This window comes from Scyliorhinus torazame, chromosome 22 (assembly GCF_047496885.1).
Source record: "Scyliorhinus torazame isolate Kashiwa2021f chromosome 22, sScyTor2.1, whole genome shotgun sequence".
Lineage (NCBI taxonomy): Eukaryota > Metazoa > Chordata > Chondrichthyes > Carcharhiniformes > Scyliorhinidae > Scyliorhinus > Scyliorhinus torazame.
Window position 1 is genome coordinate 3,116,558 of NC_092728.1, and position 25,229 is coordinate 3,141,786.

Below are 25,229 nucleotides of genomic sequence, written 5' to 3' on the forward strand. Positions count from 1 at the left end.
TGGTGTTGGGTGGAGGTGTTGAGTTTGGGTGGGGTGCTCTTTCCAAGAGCCGGTGCAGACTCAGAAGGCTGAATGGCCTCCTTCTGCATTGTAAATTCAATGATAATCTATGATTAATCTGGGACAAAGGTTCAGCACAACATTGTGGGCCGAAGGGCCTGTTCTGTGCTGTATTTTTCTATGTTCTATGTTCTCCCTGTGTAACTGACCGGCTGTGATTAACTCTCCCTGAGTAACTGACCGGCAGTGATCAACTCTCCCTGAGTAACTGACCGGCAGTGATCAGCTCTGTCTGAGTAACTGACCAGCAGTGATCAACTCTGTCTGAGTAACTGACCGGCTGTGATCAACTCTGTCTGAGTAACTGACCGGCTGTGATCAACTCTGTCTGAGTAACTGACCGGCTGTGATCAACTCTCCCTGAGTAACTGACCGGCAGTGATCAACTCTCCCTGAGTAACTGACCGGCTGTTATCAACTCTGTCTGAGTAACTGACCGGCTGTGATCAACTCTCCCTGAGTAACTGACCGGCAGTGATCAACTCTCCCTGAGTAACTGACCAGCAGTGATCAACTCTGTCTGAGTAACTGACCGGCAGTGATCAACTCTGTCTGAGTAACTGACCGGCAGTGATCAACTCACCCTGAGTAACTGACCGGCAGTGATCAACTCTCCCTGAGTAACTGACCGGCAGTGATCAACTCTCCCTGAGTAACTGACCGGCAGTGATCAACTCTCCCTGAGTAACTGACCGGCTGTGATCAACTCACCCTGAGTAACTGACCGGCAGTGATCAACTCTGTCTGAGTAACTGACCGGCAGTGATCAACTCTCCCTGAGTAACTGACCGGCAGTGATCAACTCTCCCTGAGTAACTGACCGGCAGTGATCAACTCTCCCTGAGTAACTGACCGGCAGTGATCAACTCACCCTGAGTAACTGACCGGCTGTGATCAACTCACCCCGAGTAACTGAACGGCAGTGATCAGCTCTGTCTGAGTAACTGACCGGCTGTGATCAACTCTCCCTGAGTAACTGACCGGCAGTGATCAACTCTCCCTGAGTAACTGACCGGCAGTGATCAACTCTCCCTGAGTAACTGAACGGCTGTGATCAACTCTCCCTGAGTAACTGACCGGCTGTGATCAACTCTGTCTGAGTAACTGACCGGCTGTGATCAACTCACCCTGAGTAACTGACCGGCAGTGATCAACTCTCCCTGAGTAACTGACCGGCTGTGATCAACTCTGTCTGAGTAACTGACCGGCTGTGATCAACTCACCCTGAGTAACTGACCGGCAGTGATCAACTCACCCTGAGTAACTGACCGGCAGTGATCAACTCTCCCTGAGTAACTGACCGGCTGTGATCAACTCTGTCTGAGTAACTGGCCGGCAGTGATCAACTCTCCCTGAGTAACTGACCGGCAGTGATCAACTCTCCCTGAGTAACTGACCGGCAGTGATCAACTCTCCCTGAGTAACTGACCGGCAGTGATCAACTCTGTCTGAGTAACTGACCGGCAGTGATCAACTCTCCCTGAGTAACTGACCGGCAGTGATCAACTCTGTCTGAGTAACTGACCGGCAGTGATCAACTCTGTCTGAGTAACTGACCGGCTGTGATAAACTCTGTCTGAGTAACTGACCGGCTGTGATGAACTCTGTCTGAGTAACTGACCGGCAGTGATCAACTCTGTCTGAGTAACTGACCGGCAGTGATCAACTCTCCCTGAGTAACTGACCAGCAGTGATCAACTCTCCCTGAGTAACTGACCGGCTGTGATCAACTCTCCCTGAGTAACTGACCGGCTGTGATCAACTCTGTCTGAGTAACTGACCGGCAGTGATCAACTCTCCCTGAGTAACTGACCGGCTGTGATCAACTCTGCCTGAGTAACTGACCGGCAGTGATCAACTCTGTCTGAGTAACTGACCGGCAGTGATCAACTCTGGCTGAGTAACTGACCGGCAGTGATCAACTCTGTCTGAGTAACTGACCGGCAGTGATCAACTCTCCCTGAGTAACTGACCGGCAGTGATCAACTCTCCCTGAGTAACTGACCGGCAGTGATCAACTCTCCCTGAGTAACTGACCGGCAGTGATCAACTCTGTCTGAGTAACTGACCGGCAGTGATCAACTCTCCCTGAGTAACTGACCGGCAGTGATCAACTCTGTCTGAGTAACTGACCGGCAGTGATCAACTCTGTCTGAGTAACTGACCGGCTGTGATAAACTCTGTCTGAGTAACTGACCGGCTGTGATCAACTCTCCCTGAGTAACTGACCGGCTGTGATCAACTCTGTCTGAGTAACTGACCGGCAGTGATCAACTCTGTCTGAGTAACTGACCGGCAGTGATCAACTCACCCTGAGTAACTGACCGGCAGTGATCAACTCTCCCTGAGTAACTGACCGGCTGTGATCAACTCTGTCTGAGTAACTGACCGGCAGTGATCAGCTCTCCCTGAGTAACTGACCGGCAGTGATCAACTCTCCCTGAGTAACTGACCGGCAGTGATCAACTCTCCCTGAGTAACTGACCGGCTGTGATCAACTCTGTCTGAGTAACTGACCGGCTGTGATCAACTCTCCCTGAGTAACTGACCGGCAGTGATCAACTCTGTCTGAGTAATTGACTGGCTGTGATCAACTCTGTCTGAGTAACTGACCGGCAGTGATCAACTCTGTCTGAGTAACTGACCGGCTGTGATCAACTCTGTCTGAGTAACTGACCGGCTGTGATCAACTCTCCCTGAATAACTGACCGGCTGTGATCAACTCTGTCTGAGTAACTGACCGGCTGTGATCAACTCTGTCTGAGTAACTGACCGGCTGTGATCAACTCTCCCTGAGTAACTGACCGGCAGTGATCAACTCTCCCTGAGTAACTGACCGGCTGTGATCAACTCTGTCTGAGTAACTGACCAGCAGTGATCAGCTCTGTCTGAGTAACTGACCGGCAGTGATCAACTCTCCCTGAGTAACTGACCGGCTGTGATCAACTCTGTCTGAGTAACTGACCAGCAGTGATCAGCTCTGTCTGAGTAACTGACCGGCAGTGATCAACTCACCCTGAGTAACTGACCGGCTGTGATCAACTCTGTCTGAGTAACTGACTGGCAGTGATCAACTCATCCTGAGTAACTGACCGGCTGTGATCAACTCTGTCTGAGTAACTGACCGGCAGTGATCAACTCTCCCTGAGTAACTGACCGGCAGTGATCAACTCTCCCTGAGTAACTGACCGGCAGTGATCAACTCTCCCTGAGTAACTGACCGGCTGTGATCAACTCTCCCTGAGTAACTGACCGGCTGTGATCAACTCTGTCTGAGTAACTGACCGGCAGTGATCAACTCTGTCTGAGTAACTGACCGGCAGTGATCAACTCACCCTGAGTAACTGACCGGCAGTGATCAACTCTGTCTGAGTAACTGACCGGCAGTGATCAACTCTGTCTGAGTAACTGACCGGCAGTGATCAACTCTCCCTGAGTAACTGACCGGCTGTGATTAACTCTCCCTGAGTAACTGACCGGCTGTGATCAACTCTGTCTGAGTAACTGACCGACTGTGATTAACTCTCCCTGAGTAACTGACCGGCAGTGATCAACTCTCCCTGAGTAACTGACCGGCTGTGATTAACTCTCCCTGAGTAACTGACCGGCTGTGATTAACTCTGTCTGAGTAACTGACCGGCTGTGATCAACTCTCCCTGAGTAACTGACCGGCTGTGATTAACTCTGTCTGAGTAACTGACCGGCTGTGATCAACTCTCCCTGAGTAACTGACCGGCTGTGATCAACTCTGTCTGAGTAACTGACCGGCAGTGATCAACTCACCCTGAGTAACTGACCGGCAGTGATCAACTCACCCTGAGTAACTGACCGGCAGTGATCAACTCTGTCTGAGTAACTGACCGGCAGTGATCAACTCTCCCTGAGTAACTGACCGGCAGTGATCAACTCTGTCTGAGTAACTGACCGGCAGTGATCAACTCTGTCTGAGTAACTGACCGGCAGTGATCAAATCTCCCTGAGTAACTGACCGGCTGTGATCAACTCTCTCTGAGTAACTGACCGGCTGTGATCAACTCTCCCTGAGTAACTGACCGGCAGTGATCAACTCTCCCTGAGTAACTGAACGGCTGTGATCAACTCTGTCTGAGTAACTGACCGGCAGTGATCAACTCACCCTGAGTAACTGACCGGCAGTGATCAACTCACCCTGAGTAACTGACCGGCAGTGATCAACTCCCCCTGAGTAACTGACCGGCAGTGATCAACTCACCCTGAGTAACTGACCGGCAGTGATCAACTCCCCCTGAGTAACTGACCGGCTGTGATTAACTCTGTCTGAGTAACTGACCGGCTGTGATCAACTCTCCCTGAGTAACTGACCGGCTGTGATCAACTCTGTCTGAGTAACTGACCGGCAGTGATCAACTCACCCTGAGTAACTGACCGGCAGTGATCAACTCACCCTGAGTAACTGACCGGCAGTGATCAACTCTGTCTGAGTAACTGACCGGCAGTGATCAACTCTCCCTGAGTAACTGACCGGCAGTGATCAACTCTGTCTGAGTAACTGACCGGCAGTGATCAACTCTGTCTGAGTAACTGACCGGCAGTGATCAAATCTCCCTGAGTAACTGACCGGCTGTGATCAACTCTCTCTGAGTAACTGACCGGCTGTGATCAACTCTCCCTGAGTAACTGACCGGCAGTGATCAACTCTCCCTGAGTAACTGAACGGCTGTGATCAACTCTGTCTGAGTAACTGACCGGCAGTGATCAACTCACCCTGAGTAACTGACCGGCAGTGATCAACTCACCCTGAGTAACTGACCGGCAGTGATCAACTCTGTCTGAGTAACTGACCGGCAGTGATCAACTCTGTCTGAGTAACTGACCTGGAGTTGGCAACTCCCAGGGTCACAAGCCGGATGCTGGCCGCTCCTGGGGTCACATCTCGGGGGTTGGCCATTCTTAGGGTCACAGGTTGGGAGTTGGCCGCTTCTGGGGTCACTGGTCGGGAATTGGCCGCTCTGGGTTCATGGGCCGGTGCTGGCCACTCCCGGGGTCACGGTTCAGGATTTGGCCACTCCCGGGGTCACGTGCTGGATGCTGGCCACTCCTGGGGTCACGGGCCGGATTCTGGCCACTCCCAGGGTCACCGGTCGGATGCTGGCCGCTCCCGGGGTCATGGGCCGGATGCTGGCCGCTCCCGGGGTCACGGGCGGATGCTGGCCGCTCCCGGGGTCACGTTCGGGATTTGGACGCTCCCGGGGTCACGTTCGGGATTTGGACGCTCCCGGGGTCACGGGCCGGATGCTGGCCGCTCCCGGGGTCACTGGCCGGATGCTGGCCACTCCCGGGGTCACGGGCCGGATGCTGGCCGCTCCCGGGGTCACGGGCCGGATGCTGGCCGCTCCCGGGGTCACGGGCCGGATGCTGGCCGTTCCCGGGGTCACAGGCCGGATGCTGGCCGCTCCTGGGGTCACATCTCGGGGGTTGGCCATTCTTAGGGTCACAGGTTGGGAGTTGGCCGCTTCTGGGGTCACGGGCCGGGTTCTGGCCACTCCCGGGGTCACGGGCCGGATTCTGGCCGCTCCCGGGGTCACGGGCCGGATGCTGGCCACTCCCGGGGTCACGTTCGGGATTTGGACGCTCCCGGGGTCACGGGCCGGATGCTGGCCGCTCCCGGGGTCACGGGCCGGATGCTGGCCGCTCCCGGGGTCACGGGCCGGATGCTGGCCGCTCCCGGGGTCACGTTCAGGATTTGGACGCTCCCGGGGTCACGGGCTGGATGCTGGCCACTCCCGGGGTCACGGGCCGGATGCTGGCCGCTCCCGGGGTCACGGGCCGGATTCTGGCCACTCCCGGGGTCACGGGCCGGATTCTGGCCACTCCCGGGGACACGGGCCGGATGCTGGCCGCTCCCGGGGTCACGGGCCGGATGCTGGCCGCTCCCGGGGTCACGGGCCGGATGCTGGCCGCTCCCGGGGTCACGGGCCGGATTCTGGCCACTCCCGGGGTCACGGGCCGGATTCTGGCCACTCCCGGGATCACGGGCCGGATGCTGGCCGCTCCCGGGGTCACGGGCCGGATGCTGGCCGCTCCCGGGGTCACTGGCCGGATTCTGGCCGCTCCCGGGGTCACTGGCCGGGTGCTGGCCGCTCCCGGGGTCACGTTCGGGATTTGGACGCTCCCGGGGTCACGGGCCGGATGCTGGCCACTCCCGGGGTCACGGGCCGGATGCTGGCCGCTCCCGGGGTCATGGGCTGGATTCTGGCCACTCCCGGGGTCACGGGCCGGATTCTGGCCACTCCCGGGGTCACGGGCCGGATCCTGCCGCTCCCGGGGTCACTGGCCGGATGCTGGCCACTCCCGGGGTCACTGGCCGGATGCTGGCCACTCCCGGGGTCACGGGCCGGATGCTGTCCGCTCCCGGGGTCACGGGCCAGATGCTGGCCGCTCCCGGGGTCACTGGCCGGGTGCTGGCCGCTCCCGGGGTCACTGGCCGGGTGCTGGCCGCTCGCGGGGTCACGTTCGGGATTTGGACGCTCCCGGGGTCACGGGCCGGATGCTGGCCGCTCCCGGGGTCACGGGCCGGATGCTGGCCGCTCCCGGGGTCACGGGCCGGATGCTGGACACCCCCGGGGTCACGTTCGGGATTTGGCCGCTCCCGGGGTCACGGGCCGGATGCTGGCCGCTCCCGGGGTCACTGGCCGGATGCTGGCCGCTCCCGGGGTCACGGGCCGGATGCTGGCCGCTCCCGGGGTCACGGGCCGGATGCTGGCCGCTCCCGGGGTCACGGGCCGGATGCTGGCCGCTCCCGGGGTCACGGGCCGGATGCTGGCCGCTCCCGGGGTCACGGGCCGGATGCTGGCCGCTCCCGGGGTCACGGGCCGGATGCTGGCCTATGACAGCACCTGAGTTCTGAAGCTGAGCATTATTCAGTTACTGACAGCAGCTAAACATCAACCTTTCTCTGATTGTTTTCTAGGGGATCAGTCCACAACCCATTCACTTGAGGATTTACTCACCAAGTGTCCTGAACCTGACCCTCATTGACCTGCCCGGCATCACCAAGGTGAGTGAGTGCTGTGACTGTGCCATTCACTCCTGGTGCCCGCAGAGATTGGGGGAGGGATGATGGAGGAGGGAGGGATGGTGGAGGAGGAGTAGGAGGGAGGGAGGGAGTTCACCTGACTTATAACTTTGTTGTATTTGACTAGGATGAGCACAAGAGTCTTCGCTGCAGGGGTGATTCAACAGTCTTCCCAGACACTTTAATCAAAACAAGGTTTATTCTAAGAACTTAGTTAACATTTATATAAATACGGCAAGAATGTTTTTTCAATTGCAAGCACAAAGATACCCCACAGCGACAGTCTTCTCTGTATAACACTTCCCCCTTAACTGTTCCAATTCAGAAACAAAATCCCATCAACCAAAACCCCCTTTTCAAGGGCGTGGCCGAGCACTCTGCATTCCCACGTGAATAAGATTGGCTTTTCCGGAGATTCTGACCTCGTGTCACCAGCTGGTTCAAACCCTTCCACAAAGCAAATTATATCTTTTACGTGACCAAAACAGCAGGTAGCTATAATCAAATTTTTTTTTCCTGGAGCAATTAAAATGAAAATAGAGAGTGAGACAGGCCAAACACTTATTTTCTCTGACTGTAGCCCACAGCAGTCAAAACAAACTGAAAGCAAAACCAAAAGCCCCACAGAGCCACAGCCCAGCTCCACCCTCACAATGACATCACTGAAGCCATGCGATAAGACAAAAAACTTTATTAAAGGGACACTTAAAGGATCAAATCCTGAGGGGACTTGACAGGGGGGGATGTTGAGAGGATGTTGTCATGGAGAAGGCGAGGGGGAAGCTGGATGTAAACTGCCCTGCTTTCCCACACCGTGTAGAGGGAGCTTTACTCTGTATCTAACCCCGTGCTGTGCCTGTCCTGGGAGTGTTTGATGGGGACAGTGTAGAGGGAGCTTTACTCTGTATCTAACCCCGTGCTGTACCTGTCCTGGGAGTGTTTGATGGGGACAGTGTAGGGGGAGCTTTACTCTGTATCTAACCCCGTGCTGTACTTGTCCTGGGAGTGTTTGATGGGGACAGTGCAGAGGGAGCTTTACTCTGTATCTAACCCCGTGCTGTACCTGTCCTGGGAGTGTTTGATGGGGACAGTGTAGAGGGAGCTTTACTCTGTATCTAACCCCGTGCTGTACCTGTCCTGGGAGTGTTTGATGGGGACAGTGCGAAGGGAGCTTTACTCTGTATCTAACCCCGTGCTGTACCTGTCCTGGGCGTGTTTGATGGGGACAGTGTAGAGGGAGCTTTACTCTGTATCTAACCCCGTGCTGTACCTGTCGTGGGAGTGTTTGATGGGGACAGTGTATAGGGAGCTTTACTCTGTATCTTACCCCGTGCTGTACCTGTCCTGGGAATGTTTGATGGGGACAGTCTGGAGGGAGCTTTACTCTGTATCTAACCCCGTGCTGTACCTGTCCTGGGAGTGTTTGATGGGGACAGTGTAGAGGGAGCTTTACTCTGTATCTAACCCCGTGCTGTACCTGTCCTGAGAGTGTTTGATGGGGACAGTGTAGAGGGAGCTTTACTCTGTCTTTGACCCCGTGCTGTACCTGTCCTGAGAGTGTTTCATGGGGACAGTGTAGAGGGAGCTTTACTCTGTATCTAACCCCGTGCTGTACCTGTCCTGGGAGTGTTTGATGGGGACAGTGTCGAGGGAGCTTTACTCTGTATCTAACCCCGTGCTGTACCTGTCCTGAGAGTGTTTGATGGGGACAGTGTCGAGGGAGCTTTACTCTGTATCTAACCCCGTGCTGTACCTGTCCTGGGAGTGTTTGATGGGGACTGTGTCGAGGGAGCTTTACTCTGTATCTAACCCCGTGCTGTACCTGTCCTGGGAGTGTTTGATGGGGACAGTGTAGAGGGAGCTTTACTCTGTATCTAACCCCGTGCTGTACCTGTCCTGAGAGTGTTTGATGGGGACAGTGTAGAGGGAGCTTCACTCTGTATCTAACCCCGTGCTGTACCTGTCCTGGGAGTGTTTGATGGGGACAGTGTCGAGGGAGCTTCACTCTGTATCTAACCCCGTGCTGTACCGGTCCTGGGAGCGTTTGATGGGGACAGTGTAGAGGGAACTTTACTCTGTATCTAACCCCGTGCTGTACCTGTCCTGGGAGTGTTTGATGGGGACAGTGTCGAGGGAGCTTCACTCTGTATCTAACCCCGTGCTGTACCTGCCCTGGGAGTGTTTGGTGGGCACAGTGTAGAGGGAGCTTTACTCTGTATCTACCCCCGTGCTGTACCTGTCCTGGGAGTGTTTGATGGGGACAGTGTAGAGGGAGCTTTACTCTGTATCTAACCCCGTGCTGTACCTGTCCTGGGAGTGTTTGATGGGGACAGTGTGGAGGGAGCTTTACTCTGTATCTAACCCTGTGCTGTACCTGTCCTGGGAGAGTTTGATGGGGACAGTGTAGAGGGAGCTTTACTCTGTATCTAGCCCCGTGCTGTACCTGTCCTGGGAGTGTTTGATGGGGACAGTGTAGAGGGAGCTTTACTCTGTATCTAACCCCGTGCTGTACCTGTCCTGGGAGTGTTTGATGGGGACAGTGTAGAGGGGGCTTTACTCTGTATCTAACCCCGTGCTGTACCTGTCCTGGGAGTGTTTGATGGGGACAGTGTAGAGGGAGCTTTACTCTGTATCTAACCCTGTGCTATACCTGTCCTGGGAGTGTTTGATGGGGACAGTGTAGAGGGAGCTTTACTCTGTCTCTAACCCCGTGCTGTACCTGTCCTGGGAGAGTTTGATGGGGACAGTGTAGAGGGAGCTTTACTCTGTATCTAACCCCGTGCTGTACCTGTCTTGGGATAGTTTGATGGGGACAGTGTAGAGGGAGCTTTACTCTATCTAACCCCGTGCTGTACCGGTCCTGGGAGTGTTTGATGGGGACAGTGTAGAGGGAGCTTCACTCTGTATCTAACCCCGTGCTGTACCTGTCCTGGGAGTGTTTGATGGGGACAGTGTCGAGGGAGCTTCACTCTGTATCTAACCCCGTGCTGTACCTGCCCTGGGAGTGTTTAGTGGGCACAGTGTAGAGGGAGCTTTACTCTGTATCTACCCCCGTGCTGTACCTGTCCTGGGAGTGTTTGATGGGGACAGTGTAGAGGGAGTTTACTCTGTATCTAACCCCATGCTGTACCTGTCTTGGGAGTGTTAGATGGGGACAGTGTAGAGGGAGCTTTACTCTGTATCTAACCCCGTGCTGTACCTGTCCTGGGAGTGTTTGATGGGGACAGTGTAGAGGGAACTTTACTCTGTATCTAACCCCGTGCTGTACCTGCCCTGGGAGTGTTTAGTGGGCACAGTGTAGAGGGAGCTTTACTCTGTATCTACCCCCGTGCTGTACCTGTCCTGGGAGTGTTTGATGGGGACAGTGTAGAGGGAGTTTACTCTGTATCTAACCCCATGCTGTACCTGTCTTGGGAGTGTTAGATGGGGACAGTGTAGAGGGAGCTTTACTCTGTATCTAACCCCGTGCTGTACCTGTCCTGGGAGTGTTTGATGGGGACAGTGTAGAGGGAACTTTACTCTGTATCTAACCCCGTGCTGTACCTGTCCTGGGAGTGTTTGATGGGGACAGTGTAGAGGGAACTTAACTCTGTATCTAACCCCGTGCTGTGCCTGTCCTGGGAGTGTTTGATGGGGACAGTGTAGATGGAGCTTTCCTCTGTATCTAACCCCGTGCTGTACCTGTCCTGGGAGTGTTTGATGGGGACAGTGTAGAGGGAGCTTCACTCTGTATCTAACCCCGTGCTGTACCTGCCCTGGGAGTGTTTGGTGGGCACAGTGTAGAGGGAGCTTTACTCTGTATCTAACCCCGTGCTGTACCTGTCCTGGGAGTGTTTGATTGGGACAGTGTAGAGAGAGCTTTACTCTGTATCTAACCCTGTACTATACCTGTCCTGGGAGTGTTTGATGGGGACAGTGTAGAGGGCGCTTTACTCTGTCTCTAACCCCGTGCTGTACCTGTCCTGGGAGTGTTTGATGGGGACAGTGTAGAGGGAGGTTTACTCTGTATCTAACCCCGTGCTGTACCTGTCCTGGGAGAGTTTGATGGGGACAGTGTAGAGGGAGCTTTACTCGATCTAACCCCGTGCTGTACCTGTCCTGGGAGTGTTTGATGGGGACAGTGTAGAGGGGGCTTTACTCTGTATCTAACCCCGTGCTATACCTGTCCTGGGAGTGTTTGATGGGGACAGTGTAGAGGGATCTTTACTCTGTATCTAACACCGTGCTGTCCCTGTCCTGGGAGTGTTTGATGGGGACAGTGTAGAGGGAGCTTTACTCTGTATCTAACCCTGTGTTGTACCTGTCCTGGGAGAGTTTGATGGGGACAGTGTAGAGGGAGCTTTACTCTGTATCTAACCCCGTGCTGTACCTGTCCTGGGAGTGTTTGATGGGGACAGTGTAGAGGGAGCTTTACTCTGTATCTAACCCCGTGCTGTACCTGTCCTGGGAGTGTTTGATGGGGACAGTGTCGAGGGAGCTTTACTCTGTATCTAACCCCGTGCTGTACCTGTCCTAGGAGTGTTTGATGGGGACAGTGTAGAGGGAGCTTTACTCTGTATCTAACCCCGTGCTGTACCTGTCGTGGGAGTGTTTGATGGGGACAGTGTAGAGGGAGCTTTACTCTGTATCTAACCCCGTGCTGTACCTGTCCTGGGAGTGTTTGATGGGGACAGTGTAGAGGGAGCTTTACTCTGTATCTAACCCCGTGCTGTACCTGTCGTGGGAGTGTTTGATGGGGACAGTGTAGAGGGAGCTTTACTCTGTATCTAACCCCGTGCTGTACCTGTCCTGGGAGTGTTTGATGGGGACAGTGTAGAGGGAGCTTTACTCTGTATCTAACCCCGTGCTGTACCTGTCCTGGGAGTGTTTGATGGGGACTGTGTCGAGGGAGCTTTACTCTGTATCTAACCCCGTGCTGTACCTGTCCTGGGAGTGTTTGATGGGGACAGTGTAGAGGGAGCTTTACTCTGTATCTAACCCCGTGCTGAACCTGTCCTGGGAGTGTTTGATGGGGACAGTGTAGAGGGAGCTTCACTCTGTATCTAACCCCGTGCTGTACCGGTCCTGGGAGTGTTTAATGGGGACAGTGTAGAGGGAGCTTTACTCTGTATCTAACCCCGTGCTGTACCTGTCCTGGGAGTGTTTGATGGGGACAGTGTCGAGGGAGCTTCACTCTGTATCTAACCCCGTGCTGTACCTGCCCTGGGAGTGTTTGGTGGGCACAGTGTAGAGGGAGCTTTACTCTGTATCTACCCCCGTGCTGTACCTGTCCTGGGAGTGTTTGATGGGGACAGTGTAGAGGGAGCTTTACTCTGTATCTAACCCCGTGCTGTACCTGTCCTGGGAGTGTTTGATCGGGACAGTGTAGAGGGAGCTTTACTCTGTATCTAACCCCGTGCTGTACCTGTCCTGGGAGTGTTTTATGGGGACAGTGTAGAGGGAACTTTACTCTGTATCTAACCCCGTGCTGTACCTGTCCTGGGAGTGTTTGATGGGGACAGTGTAGAGGGAACTTTACTCTGTATCTAACCCCGTGCTGTGCCTGTCCTGGGAGTGTTTGATGGGGACAGTGTCGAGGGAGCTTTACTCTGTATCTAACCCCGTGCTGTACCTGTCCTGGGAATGTTTAATGGGGACAGTGTAGAGGGAGCTTCACTTTCTACCTAACCCCGTGCTGTACCTGTCCTGGGAGTGTTTGTTGGGGACAGTGTAGAGGGAGCTTTACTCTGTATCTAACCCTGTGCTGTACCTGTCCTGGGAGAGTTTGATGGGGACAGTGTAGAGGGAGCTTTACTCTGTATCTAGCCCCGTGCTGTACCTGTCCTGGGAGTGTTTGATGGGGACAGTGTAGAGGGAGCTTTACTCTGTATCTAACCCCGTGCTGTACCTGTCCTGGGAGTGTTTGATGGGGACAGTGTAGAGGGGGCTTTACTCTGTATCTAACCCCGTGCTGTACCATTCCTGGGAGTATTTGATGGGGACAGTGTAGAGGGAGCTTTACTCTGTATCTAACCCCGTGCTGTACCTGTCCTGGGAGTGTTTGATGGGGACAGTGTCGAGGGAGCTTCACTCTGTATCTAACCCCGTGCTGTACCTGCCCTGGGAGTGTTTTGTGGGCACAGTGTAGAGGGAGCTTTACTCTGTATCTACCCCCGTGCTGTACCTGTCCTGGGAGTGTTTGATGGGGACAGTGTAGAGGGAGCTTTACTCTGTATCTAACCCCGTGCTGTACCTGTCCTGGGAGTGTTTGATCGGGACAGTGTAGAGGGAGCTTTACTCTGTATCTAACCCCGTGCTGTACCTGTCCTGGGAGTGTTTTATGGGGACAGTGTAGAGGGAACTTTACTCTGTATCTAACCCCGTGCTGTGCCTGTCCTGGGAGTGTTTGATGGGGACAGTGTAGAGGGAGCTTTACTCTGTATCTAACCCCGTGCTGTACCTGTCCTGGGAATGTTTAATGGGGACAGTGTAGAGGGAGCTTCACTTTCTACCTAACCCCGTGCTGTACCTGTCCTGGGAGTGTTTGTTGGGGACAGTGTAGAGGGAGCTTTACTCTGTATCTAACCCTGTGCTGTACCTGTCCTGGGAGAGTTTGATGGGGACAGTGTAGAGGGAGCTTTACTCTGTATCTAGCCCCGTGCTGTACCTGTCCTGGGAGTGTTTGATGGGGACAGTGTAGAGGGAGCTTTACTCTGTATCTAACCCCGTGCTGTACCTGTCCTGGGAGTGTTTGATGGGGACAGTGTAGAGGGAGCTTTACTCTGTATCTAACCCTGTGCTATACCTGTCCTGGGAGTGTTTGATGGGGACAGTGTAGAGGGAGCTTTACTCTGTCTCTAACCCCGTGCTGTACCTGTCCTGGGAGAGTTTGATGGGGACAGTGTAGAGGGAGCTTTCCTCTGTATCTAACCCCGTGCTGTACCTGTCTTGGGAGTCTTTGACGGGGACAGTGTAGAGGGGGCTTTACTCTGTATCTAACACCGTGCTGTCCCTGTCCTGGGAGTGTTTGATGGCGACAGTGTAGAGGGAGCTTTACTCTGTATCTAACCCCGTGCTGTACCTGTCCTGGGAGAGTTTGATGGGGACAGTGTAGAGGGAGCTTTTCTCTATCTAACCCCGTGCTGTACCTGTCCTGGGAGTGTTTGATGGGGACAGTGTAGAGGGAGCTTCACTCTGTATCTAACCCCGTGCTGTACCTGTCCTGGGAGTGTTTGATGGGGACAGTGTCGAGGGAGCTTCACTCTGTGTCTAACCCCATGCTGTACCGGTCCTGGGAGTGTTTGATGGGGACAGTGTAGAGGGAGCTTTACTCTGTATCTAACCCCGTGCTGTACCTGTCCTGGGAGTGTTTGATGGGGACAGTGTCGAGGGAGCTTCACTCTGTATCTAACCCCGTGCTGTACCTGCCCTGGGAGTGTTTGGTGGGCACAGTGTAGAGGGAGCTTTACTCTGTATCTACCCCCGTGCTGTACCTGTCCTGGGAGTGTTTGATGGGGACAGTGTAGAGGGAGCTTTACTCTGTATCTAACCCCGTGCTGTACCTGTCTTGGGAGTGTTAGATGGGGACAGTGTAGAGGGAGCTTTACTCTGTATCTAACCCCGTGCTGTACCTGTCCTGGGAGTGTTTGATGGGGACAGTGTAGAGGGAGCTTCACTCTGTATCTAACCCCGTTCTGTACCTGTCCTGGGAGTGTTTGATGGGGACAGTGTCAAGGGAGCTTCACTCTGTGTCTAACCCCGTGCTGTACCGGTCCTGGGAGTGTTTGATGGGGACAGTGTAGAGGGAGCTTTACTCTGTATCTAACCCCGTGCTGTACCTGTCCTGGGAGTGTTTGATGGGGACAGTGTCGAGGGATCTTCACTCTGTATCTAACCCCGTGCTGTACCTGCCCTGGGAGTGTTTGGTGGGCACAGTGTAGAGGGAGCTTTACTCTGTATCTAACCCCGTGCTGTACCTGTCCTGGGAGTGTTTGATGGGGATAGTGTAGAGGGAGCTTTACTCTGTATCTAACCCCGTGCTGTACCTGTCTTGGGAGTGTTAGATGGGGACAGTGTAGAGGGAGCTTTACTCTGTATCTAACCCCGTGCTGTACCTGTCCTGGGAGTGTTTGATGGGGACAGTGTAGAGGGAACTTTACTCTGTATCTAACCCCGTGCTGTACCTGTCCTGGGAGTGTTTGATGGGGACAGTGTAGAGGGAGCTTTACTCTGTATCTAACCCCGTGCTGTACCTGTCCTGGGAGTGTTTGATGGGGACAGTGTAAAGGGAACTTTACTCTGTATCTAACCCCGTGCTGTACCTGTCCTGGGAGTGTTTGATGGGGACTGTGTCGAGGGAGCTTTACTCTGTATCTAACCCCGTGCTGTACCTGTCCTGGGAGTGTTTGATGGGGACAGTGTCGAGGGAGCTTCACTCTGTATCTAACCCCGTGCTGTACCTGCCCTGGGAGTATTTGGTGGGCACAGTGTAGAGGGAGCTTTACTCTGTATCTACCCCCGTGCTGTACCTGTCCTGGGAGTGTTTGATGGGGACAGTGTAGAGGGAGCTTTACTCTGTATCTAACCCCGTGCTGTACCTGTCCTGGGAGTGTTTGATGGGGACAGTGTAGAGGGAGCTTTACTCTGTATCTAACCCCGTGCTGTACCTGTCCTGGGAGTGTTTTATGGGGACAGTGTAGAGGGAACTTTACTCTGTATCTAACCCCGTGCTGTACCTGTCCTGGGAGTTTTTAATGGGGACAGTGTTGAGGGAGCTTTACTCTGTATCTAACCCCGTGCTGTACCTGTCCTGGGAGTGTTTGATGGGGACAGTGTCGAGGGAGCTTCACTCTGTATCTAACCCCGTGCTGTACCTGCCCTGGGAGTGTTTGGTGGGCACAGTGTAGAGGGAGCTTTACTCTGTATCTACCCCCGTGCTGTACCTGTCCTGGGAGTGTTTGATGAGGACAGTGTAGAGGGAGCTTTACTCTGTATCTAACCCCGTGCTGTACCTGTCCTGGGAGTGTTTGATGGGGACAGTGTAGAGGGAGCTTTACTCTGTATCTAACCCCGTGCTGTACCTGTCCTGGGAGTGTTTGATGGGGACAGTGTAGAGGGAGCTTTACTCTGTATCTAACCCCGTGCTGTACCTGTCCTGGGAGTGTTTCATGGGGACAGTGTAGAGGGAGCTTCACTTTCTACCTAACCCCGTGCTGTACCTGTCCTGGGAGTGTTTGTTGGGGACAGTGTAGAGGGAGCTTTACTCTGTATCTCACCCTGTGCTATACCTGTCCTGGGAGTGTTTGATGGGGACAGTGGAGAGGGAGCTTTACTCTGTCTCTAACCCCGTGCTGTACCTGTCCTGGGAGTGTTTGTTGGGGACAGTGTAGAGGGAGCTTTACTCTGTATCTAACCCTGTGCTGTACCTGTCCTGGGAGAGTTTGATGGGGACAGTGTAGAGGGAGCTTTACTCTGTATCTAGCCCCGTGCTGTACCTGTCCTGGGAGTGTTTGATGGGGACAGTGTAGAGGGAGCTTTACTCTGTATCTAACCCCGTGCTGTACCTGTCCTGGGAGTGTTTGATGGGGACAGTGTAGAGGGGGCTTTACTCTGTATCTAACCCCGTGCTGTACCATTCCTGGGAGTGTTTGATGGGGACAGTGTAGAGGGAGCTTTACTCTGTATCTAACCCTGTGCTATACCTGTCCTGGGAGTGTTTGATGGGGACAGTGTAGAGGGAGCTTTACTCTGTCTCTAACCCCGTGCTGTACCTGTCCTGGGAGAGTTTGATGGGGACAGTGTAGAGGGAGCTTTCCTCTGTATCTAACCCCGTGCTGTACCTGTCTTGGGAGTGTTTGACGGGGACAGTGTAGAGGGGGCTTTACTCTGTATCTAACACCGTGCTGTCCCTGTCCTGGGAGTGTTTGATGGCGACAGTGTAGAGGGAGCTTTACTCTGTATCTAACCCCGTGCTGTACCTGTCCTGGGAGAGTTTGATGGGGACAGTGTAGAGGGAGCTTTACTCTATCTAACCCCGTGCTGTACCTGTCCTGGGAGTGTTTGATGGGGACAGTGTAGAGGGAGCTTCACTCTGTATCTAACCCCGTGCTGTACCTGTCCTGGGAGTGTTTGATGGGGACAGTGTCGAGGGAGCTTCACTCTGTGTCTAACCCCATGCTGTACCGGTCCTGGGAGTGTTTGATGGGGACAGTGTAGAGGGAGCTTTACTCTGTATCTAACCCCGTGCTGTACCTGTCCAGGGATTGTTTGATGGCGACAGTGTCGAGGGAGCTTCACTCTGTATCTAACCCCGTGCTGTACCTGCCCTGGGAGTGTTTGGTGGGCACAGTGTAGAGGGAGCTTTACTCTGTATCTACCCCCGTGCTGTACCTGTCCTGGGAGTGTTTGATGGGGACAGTGTAGAGGGAGCTTTACTCTGTATCTAACCCGTTGCTGTACCTGTCTTGGGAGTGTTAGATGGGGACAGTGTAGAGGGAGCTTTACTCTGTATCTAACCCCGTGCTGTACCTGTCCTGGGAGTGTTTGATGGGGACAGTGTAGAGGGAGCTTCACTCTGTATCTAACCCCGTGCTGTACCTGTCCTGGGAGTGTTTGATGGGGACAGTGTCAAGGGAGCTTCACTCTGAGTCTAACCCCGTGCTGTACCGGTCCTGGGAGTGTTTGATGGGGACAGTGTAGAGGGAGCTTTACTCTGTATCTAACCCCGTGCTGTACCTGTCCTGGGAGTGTTTGATGGGGACAGTGTCGAGGGAGCTTCACTCTGTATCTAACCCCGTGCTGTACCTGCCCTGGGAGTGTTTGGTGGGCACAGTGTAGAGGGAGCTTTACTCTGTATCTAACCCCGTGCTGTACCTGTCCTGGGAGTGTTTGATGGGGACAGTGTAGAGGGAGCTTTACTCTGTATCTAACCCCGTGCTGTACCTGTCTTGGGAGTGTTAGATGGGGACAGTGTAGAGGGAGCTTTACTCTGTATCTAACCCCGTGCTGTACCTGTCCTGGGAGTGTTTGATGGCGACAGTGTAGAGGGAGCTTTACTCTGTATCTAACCCCGTGCTGTACCTGTCCTGGGAGAGTTTGATGGGGACAGTGTAGAGGGAGCTTTACTCTATCTAACCCCGTGCTGTACCTGTCCTGGGAGTGTTTGATGGGGACAGTGTAGAGGGAGCTTCACTCTGTATCTAACCCCGTGCTGTACCTGTCCTGGGAGTGTTTGATGGGGACAGTGTCGAGGGAGCTTCACTCTGTGTCTAACCCCATGCTGTACCGGTCCTGGGAGTGTTTGATGGGGACAGTGTAGAGGGAGCTTTACTCTGTATCTAACCCCGTGCTGTACCTGTCCAGGGATTGTTTGATGGCGACAGTGTCGAGGGAGCTTCACTCTGTATCTAACCCCGTGCTGTACCTGCCCTGGGAGTGTTTGGTGGGCACAGTGTAGAGGGAGCTTTACTCTGTATCTACCCCCGTGCTGTACCTGTCCTGGGAGTGTTTGATGGGGACAGTGTAGAGGGAGCTTTACTCTGTATCTCACCCTGTGCTATACCTGTCCTGGGAGTGTTTGATGGGGACAGTGGAGAGGGAGCTTTACTCTGTCTCTAACCCCGTGCTGTACCTGTCCTGGGAGTGTTTGTTGGGGACAGTGTAGAGGGAGCTTTACTCTGTATCTAACCCTGTGCTGTACCTGTCCTGGGAGAGTTTGATGGGGACAGTGTAGAGGGAGCTTTACTCTGTATCTAGCCCCGTGCTGTACCTGTCCTGGGAGTGTTTGATGGGGACAGTGTAGAGGGAGCTTTACTCTGTATCTAACCCCGTGCTGTACCTGTCCTGGGAGTGTTTGATGGGGACAGTGTAGAGGGGGCTTTACTCTGTATCTAACCCCGTGCTGTACCATTCCTGGGAGTGTTTGATGGGGACAGTGTAGAGGGAGCTTTACTCTGTATCTAACCCTGTGCTATACCTGTCCTGGGAGTGTTTGATGGGGACAGTGTAGAGGGAGCTTTACTCTGTCTCTAACCCCGTGCTGTACCTGTCCTGGGAGAGTTTGATGGGGACAGTGTAGAGGGAGCTTTCCTCTGTATCTAACCCCGTGCTGTACCTGTCTTGGGAGTGTTTGACGGGGACAGTGTAGAGGGGGCTTTACTCTGTATCTAACACCGTGCTGTCCCTGTCCTGGGAGTGTTTGATGGCGACAGTGTAGAGGGAGCTTTACTCTGTATCTAACCCCGTGCTGTACCTGTCCTGGGAGAGTTTGATGGGGACAGTGTAGAGGGAGCTTTACTCTATCTAACCCCGTGCTGTACCTGTCCTGGGAGTGTTTGATGGGGACAGTGTAGAGGGAGCTTCACTCTGTATCTAACCCCGTGCTGTACCTGTCCTGGGAGTGTTTGATGGGGACAGTGTCGAGGGAGCTTCACTCTGTGTCTAACCCCATGCTGTACCGGTCCTGGGAGTGTTTGATGGGGACAGTGTAGAGGGAGCTTTACTCTGTATCTAACCCCGTGCTGTACCTGTCCAGGGATTGTTTGATGGCGACAGTGTCGAGGGAGCTTCACTCTGTATCTAACCCCGTGCTGTACCTGCCCTGGGAGTGTTTGGTGGGCACAGTGTAGAGGGAGCTTTACTCTGTATCTACCCCCGTGCTGTACCTGTCCTGGGAGTGTTTGATGGGGACAGTGTAGAGGGAGCTTTACTCTGTATCTAACCCGTTGCTGTACCTGTCTTGGGAGTGTTAGATGGGGACAGTGTAGAGGGAGCTTTACTCTGTATCTAACCCCGTGCTGTACCTGTCCTGGGAGTGTTTGATGGGGACAGTGTAGAGGGAGCTTCACTCTGTATCTAACCCCGTGCTGTACCTGTCCTGGGAGTGTTTGATGGGGACAGTGTCAAGGGAGCTTCACTCTGTGTCTAACCCCGTGCTGTACCGGTCCTGGGAGTGTTTGATGGGGACAGTGTAGAGGGAGCTTTACTCTGTATCTAACCCCGTGCTGTACCTGTCCTGGGAGTGTTTGATGGGGACAGTGTCGAGGGAGCTTCACTCTGTATCTAACCCCGTGCTGTACCTGCCCTGGGAGTGTTTGGTGGGCACAGTGTAGAGGGAGCTTTACTCTGTATCTAACCCCGTGCTGTACCTGTCCTGGGAGTGTTTGATGGGGACAGTGTAGAGGGAGCTTTACTCTGTATCTAACCCCGTGCTGTACCTGTCTTGGGAGTGTTAGATGGGGACAGTGTAGAGGGAGCTTTACTCTGTATCTAACCCCGTGCTGTACCTGTCCTGGGAGTGTTTGATGGGGACAGTGTAGAGGGAACTTTACTCTGTATCTAACCCCGTGCTGTACCTGTCCTGGGAGTGTTTGATGGGGACAGTGTAGAGGGAACTTTACTCTGTATCTAACCCCGTGCTGTACCTGTCCTGGGAGTGTTTGATGGGGACTGTGTCGAGGGAGCTTTACTCTGTATCTAACCCCGTGCTGTACCTGTCCTGGGAGTTTTTGATGGGGACAGTGTAGAGGGAGCTTTACTCTGTATCTAACCCCGTGCTGTACCTGTCCTGGGAGTGTTTGATGGGGACAGTGTCGAGGGAGCTTCACTCTGTATCTAACCCCGTGCTGTACCTGCCCTGGGAGTGTTTGGTGGGCACAGTGTAGAGGGAGCTTTACTCTGTATCTACCCCCGTGCTGTACCTGTCCTGGGAGTGTTTGATGGGGACAGTGTAGAGGGAGCTTTACTCTGTATCTAACCCCGTGCTGTACCTGTCCTGGGAGTGTTTGATGGGGACAGTGTAGAGGGAGCTTTACTCTGTATCTAACCCCGTGCTGTACCTGTCCTGGGAGTGTTTTATGGGGACAGTGTAGAGGGAACTTTACTCTGTATCTAACCCCGTGCTGTACCTGTCCTGGGAGTGTTTGATGGGGACAGTGTAGAGGGAACTTTACTCTGTATCTAACCCCGTGCTGTGCCTGTCCTGGGAGTGTTTGATGGGGACAGTGTAGAGGGAGCTTTACTCTGTATCTAACCCCGTGCTGTACCTGTCCTGGGAGTGTTTAATGGGGACAGTGTAGAGGGAGCTTCACTTTCTACCTAACCCCGCGCTGTACCTGTCCTGGGAGTGTTTGTTGGGGACAGTGTAGAGGGAGCTTTACTCTGTATCTAACCCTGTGCTGTACCTGTCCTGGGAGTGTTTGATGGGGACAGTGTAGAGGGAGCTTTACTCTGTCTCTAACCCCGTGCTGTACCTGTCCTGGGAGAGTTTGATGGGGACAGTGTAGAGGGAGCTTTACTCTGTATCTAACCCCGTGCTGTACCTGTCTTGGGAGTGTTTGACGGGGACAGTGTAGAGGGGGCTTTACTCTGTATCTAACCCCGTGCTGTACCTGTCCTGGGAGTGTTTGATGGGGACAGTGTAGTGGGAGATTTACTCGGTATCTAACCCCGTGCTGTACCTGTCCTGGGAGTGTTTGATGGGGACAGTGTAGAGGGAGCTTTACTCTGTATCTAACCCCGTGCTGTACCTGTCCTGGGAGTGTTTGATGGGGACAGTGTAGTGGGAGATTTACTCGGTATCTAACCCCGTGCTGTACCTGTCCTGGGAGTGTTTGATGGGGACAGTGTAGAGGGAGCTTTACTCTGTATCTAACCCCGTGCTGTACCTGTCCTGGGAGTGTTTGATGGGGACAGTGTAGTGGGAGATTTACTCGGTATCTAACCCCGTGCTGTACCTGTCCTGGGAGTGTTTGATGGGGACAGTGTAGAGGGAGCTTTACTCTGTATCTAACCCCGTGCTGTACCTGTCCTGGGAGTGTTTGATGGGGACAGTGTAGAGGGAGCTTTACTCTGTATCGAACCCCGTGCTGGGAGTGTTTGATAGGACAGTGTAATCTGTTTCAGGTTCCTGTCGGAGACCAGCCAGCTGATATTGAACATCAGATCCGTGAAATGCTGGAAATGTACATGAGTAACCCCAACTCGCTGATCCTGGCTGTAACTGCTGCAAACACTGACATGGCCACTTCAGAGGCACTAAAACTGGCTCGTGATGTCGACCCTGATGGTAGGCTCTCAGTGTGCAGAGAAATTTAGCTGAAGCTGTCTGTGGACACGTGTTTGTGTGTGGGAACGTGTTTGTGTGGGCACGTGTTTGTGTGTGGGCACGTGTTTGTGTGTGGGCACGTGTTTGTGTGTGGGCACGTGTTTGTGTGTGGGCACGTGTTTGTGTGTGGGCACGTGTTTGTGTGTGGGAACGTGTTTGTGTGGGCACGTGTTTGTGTGTGGGCACGTGTATGTGTGTGGGAACGTGTTTGTGTGGGCACGTGTTTGTGTGTGGGCACGTGTTTGTGTGTGGGCACGCGTTTGTGTGTGGGCACGTGTTTGTGTGTGGGCACGTGTTTGTGTGTGGGCACGTGTTTGTGTGTGGGCACGTGTTTGTGTGGGGGCGCGTGTTTGTGTGGGGGCGCGTGTTTGTGTGGGGGCGCGTGTGTGGGTGTGGGGGCGCGTGTGTGGGTGTGGGGGCGCGTGTGTGGGTGTGGGGGCGTGTGTGGGTGTGGGGGCGCGTGTGTGGGTGTGGGGGCGCGTGTGTGGGTGTGGGGGCGCGTGTGTGGGTGTGGGGGCGCGTGTGTGGGTATGGGGGCGCGTGTGTGGGTGTGGGCGCGTGTGTGGGTGTGGGCGCGTGTGTGGGTGTGGGCGCGTGTGTGGGTGTGGGCGCGTGTGTGGGTGTGGGCGCGTGTGTGGGTGTGGGCGCGTGTGTGGGTGTGGGGGCGTGTGTGGGTGTGGGGGCGTGTGTGGGTGTGGGGGCGTGTGTGGGTGTGGGGGCGTGTGTGGGTGTGGGCGCGTGTTTGTGTGTGGGCGCGTGTTTGTGTGGGGGCGCGTGTGGGTGTGGGGGCGCGTGTGGGTGTGGGCGCGCGTGTGGGTGTGGGGGCGCGTGTGGGTGTGGGCGCGTGTGTGGGTGTGGGCGCGTGTGTGGGTGTGGGCGCGTGTGTGGGTGTGGGCGCGTGTTTGGGTGTGGGCGCGTGTTTGGGTGTGGGCACGTGTGTGGGTGTGAGCGCGTGTGTGGGTGTGAGCGCGTGTGTGGGTGTGGGCGCGTGTGTGGGTGTGGGCGCGTGTGTGGGTGTGGGCGCGTGTGTGGGTGTGGGCGCGTGTGTGGGTGTGGGCGCGTGTTTGGGTGTGGGCGCGTGTGTGGGCGCGTGTTTGTGTGGGGCGCTTGTTTGTGTGGGGCGCGTGTGTGGGTGTGGGCGCGTGTGTGGGTGTGGGCGCGTGTGTGGGTGTGAGCGCGTGTGTGGGTGTGAGCGCGTGTGTGGGTGTGGGCGCGTGTGTGGGTGTGGGCGCGTGTGTGGGTGTGGGCGCGTGTGTGGGCGCGTTTGTGGGCGCGTGTGTGGGTGTGGGGCGCGTGTGTGGGTGTGAGCGCGTGTGTGGGTGTGAGCGCGTGTGTGGGTGTGAGCGCGTGTGTGGGTGTGAGCGCGTGTGTGGGTGTGGGCGCGTGTGTGGGTGTGGGCGCGTGTGTGGGTGTGGGCGCGTGTGTGGGTGTGGGCGCGTGTGTGGGTGTGGGCGCGTGTGTGATTGTGGGCGCGTGTGTGGGTGTGGGCGCGTGTGTGGGTGTGGGCGCGGGTGTGGGTGTGGGCGCGCGTGTGGGTGTGGGCGCGTGTGGGTGTGGGCGCGTGTGTGGGTGTGGGCGCGTGTGGGTGTGGGAGCGTGTGTGGGAGCGTGTGTGGGTGTGGGAGCGTGTGTGGGTGTGGGAGCGTGTGTGGGAGCGTGTGTGGGTGTGGGAGCGTGTGTGGGTGTGGGAGCGTGTGTGGGAGCGTGTGTGGGTGTGGGAGCGTGTGTGGGTGTGGGAGCGTGTGTGGGTGTGGGAGCGTGTGTGGGTGTGGGAGCGTGTGTGGGTGTGGGAGCGTGTGTGGGTGTGGGAGCGTGTGTGGGTGTGGGAGCGTGTGTGGGTGTGGGAGCGTGTGTGGGTGTGGGAGCGTGTGTGGGTGTGGGCGCGTGTGTGGGTGTGGGCGCGTGTGTGGGTGTGGGCGCGTGTGTGGGTGTGGGCGCGTGTGTGGGTGTGGGCGCGTGTGTGGGTGTGGGCGCGTGTGTGGGTGTGGGCGCGTGTGTGGGTGTGGGCGCGTGTGTGGGTGTGGGCGCGTGTGTGGGTGTGGGCGCGTGTGTGGGTGTGGGCGCGTGTGTGGGTGTGGGCGCGTGTGTGGGTGTGGGCGCGTGTGTGGGTGTGGGCGCGTGTGTGGGTGTGGGCGCGTGTGTGGGTGTGGGCGCGTGTGTGGGTGTGGGCGCGTGTGTGGGTGTGGGCGCGTGTGTGGGTGTGGGCGCGTGTGTGGGTGTGGGCGCGTGTGTGGGTGTGGGCGCGTGTGTGGGTGTGGGCGCGTGTGTGGGTGTGGGCGCGTGTGTGGGTGTGGGCGCGTGTGTGGGTGTGGGCGCCTGTGTGGGTGTGGGCGCCTGTGTGGGTGTGGGCGCCTGTGTGGGTGTGGGCGCCTGTGTGGGTGTGGGCGCCTGTGTGGGTGTGGGCGCCTGTGTGGGTGTGGGCGCCTGTGTGGGTGTGGGCGCCTGTGTGGGTGTGGGCGCCTGTGTGGGTGTGGGCGCCTGTGTGGGTGTGGGCGCCTGTGTGGGTGTGGGCGCGTGTGTGGGTGTGGGCGCGTGTGTGGGTGTGGGCGCGTGTGTGGGTGTGGGCGCGTGTGTGGGTGTGGGCGCGTGTGTGGGTGTGGGCGCGTGTGTGGGTGTGGGCGCGTGTGTGGGTGTGGGCGCGTGTGTGGGTGTGGGCGCGTGTGTGGGTGTGGGCGCGTGTGTGGGTGTGGGCGCGTGTGTGGGTGTGGGCGCGTGTGTGGGTGTGGGCGCGTGTGTGGGTGTGGGAGCGTGTGTGGGTGTGGGCGCGTGTGTGGGTGTGGGCGCGTGTGTGGGTGTGGGCGCGTGTGTGGGTGTGGGCGCGTGTGTGGGTGGGGGCGCGTGTGTGGGTGGGGGCGCGTGTGTGGGTGGGGGCGCGTGTGTGGGTGGGGGCGCGTGTGTGGGTGGGGCGCGTGTGTGGGTGGGGGCGCGTGTGTGGGTGGGGGCGCGTGTGTGGGTGGGGGCGCGTGTGTGGGTGGGGGCGCGTGTGTGGGTGGGGGCGCGTGTGTGGGTGGGGGCGCGTGTGTGGGTGGGGGCG

The 25,229-nt window shown here is 55.8% G+C and overlaps 2 protein-coding genes across 2 annotated transcripts in view; one reads left to right on the top strand and one right to left on the bottom strand.

Annotated features, from left to right (window-relative positions):
- Nucleotides 1-25,229, bottom strand: part of LOC140399406 (rho guanine nucleotide exchange factor 3-like) — a 930,630-nt gene that overhangs the window by 401,000 nt on the left and 504,401 nt on the right. The gene's annotated exons all lie outside the window — the stretch shown is intronic.
- LOC140399382 (dynamin-1-like protein) overlaps nucleotides 1-25,229 on the top strand; it is a 223,379-nt gene that overhangs the window by 99,041 nt on the left and 99,109 nt on the right. Inside the window, 2 exon segments of the mRNA XM_072488968.1 lie at nucleotides 7,010-7,096; nucleotides 21,995-22,157. Coding sequence (XP_072345069.1) covers nucleotides 7,010-7,096; nucleotides 21,995-22,157 — 250 coding nt within the window.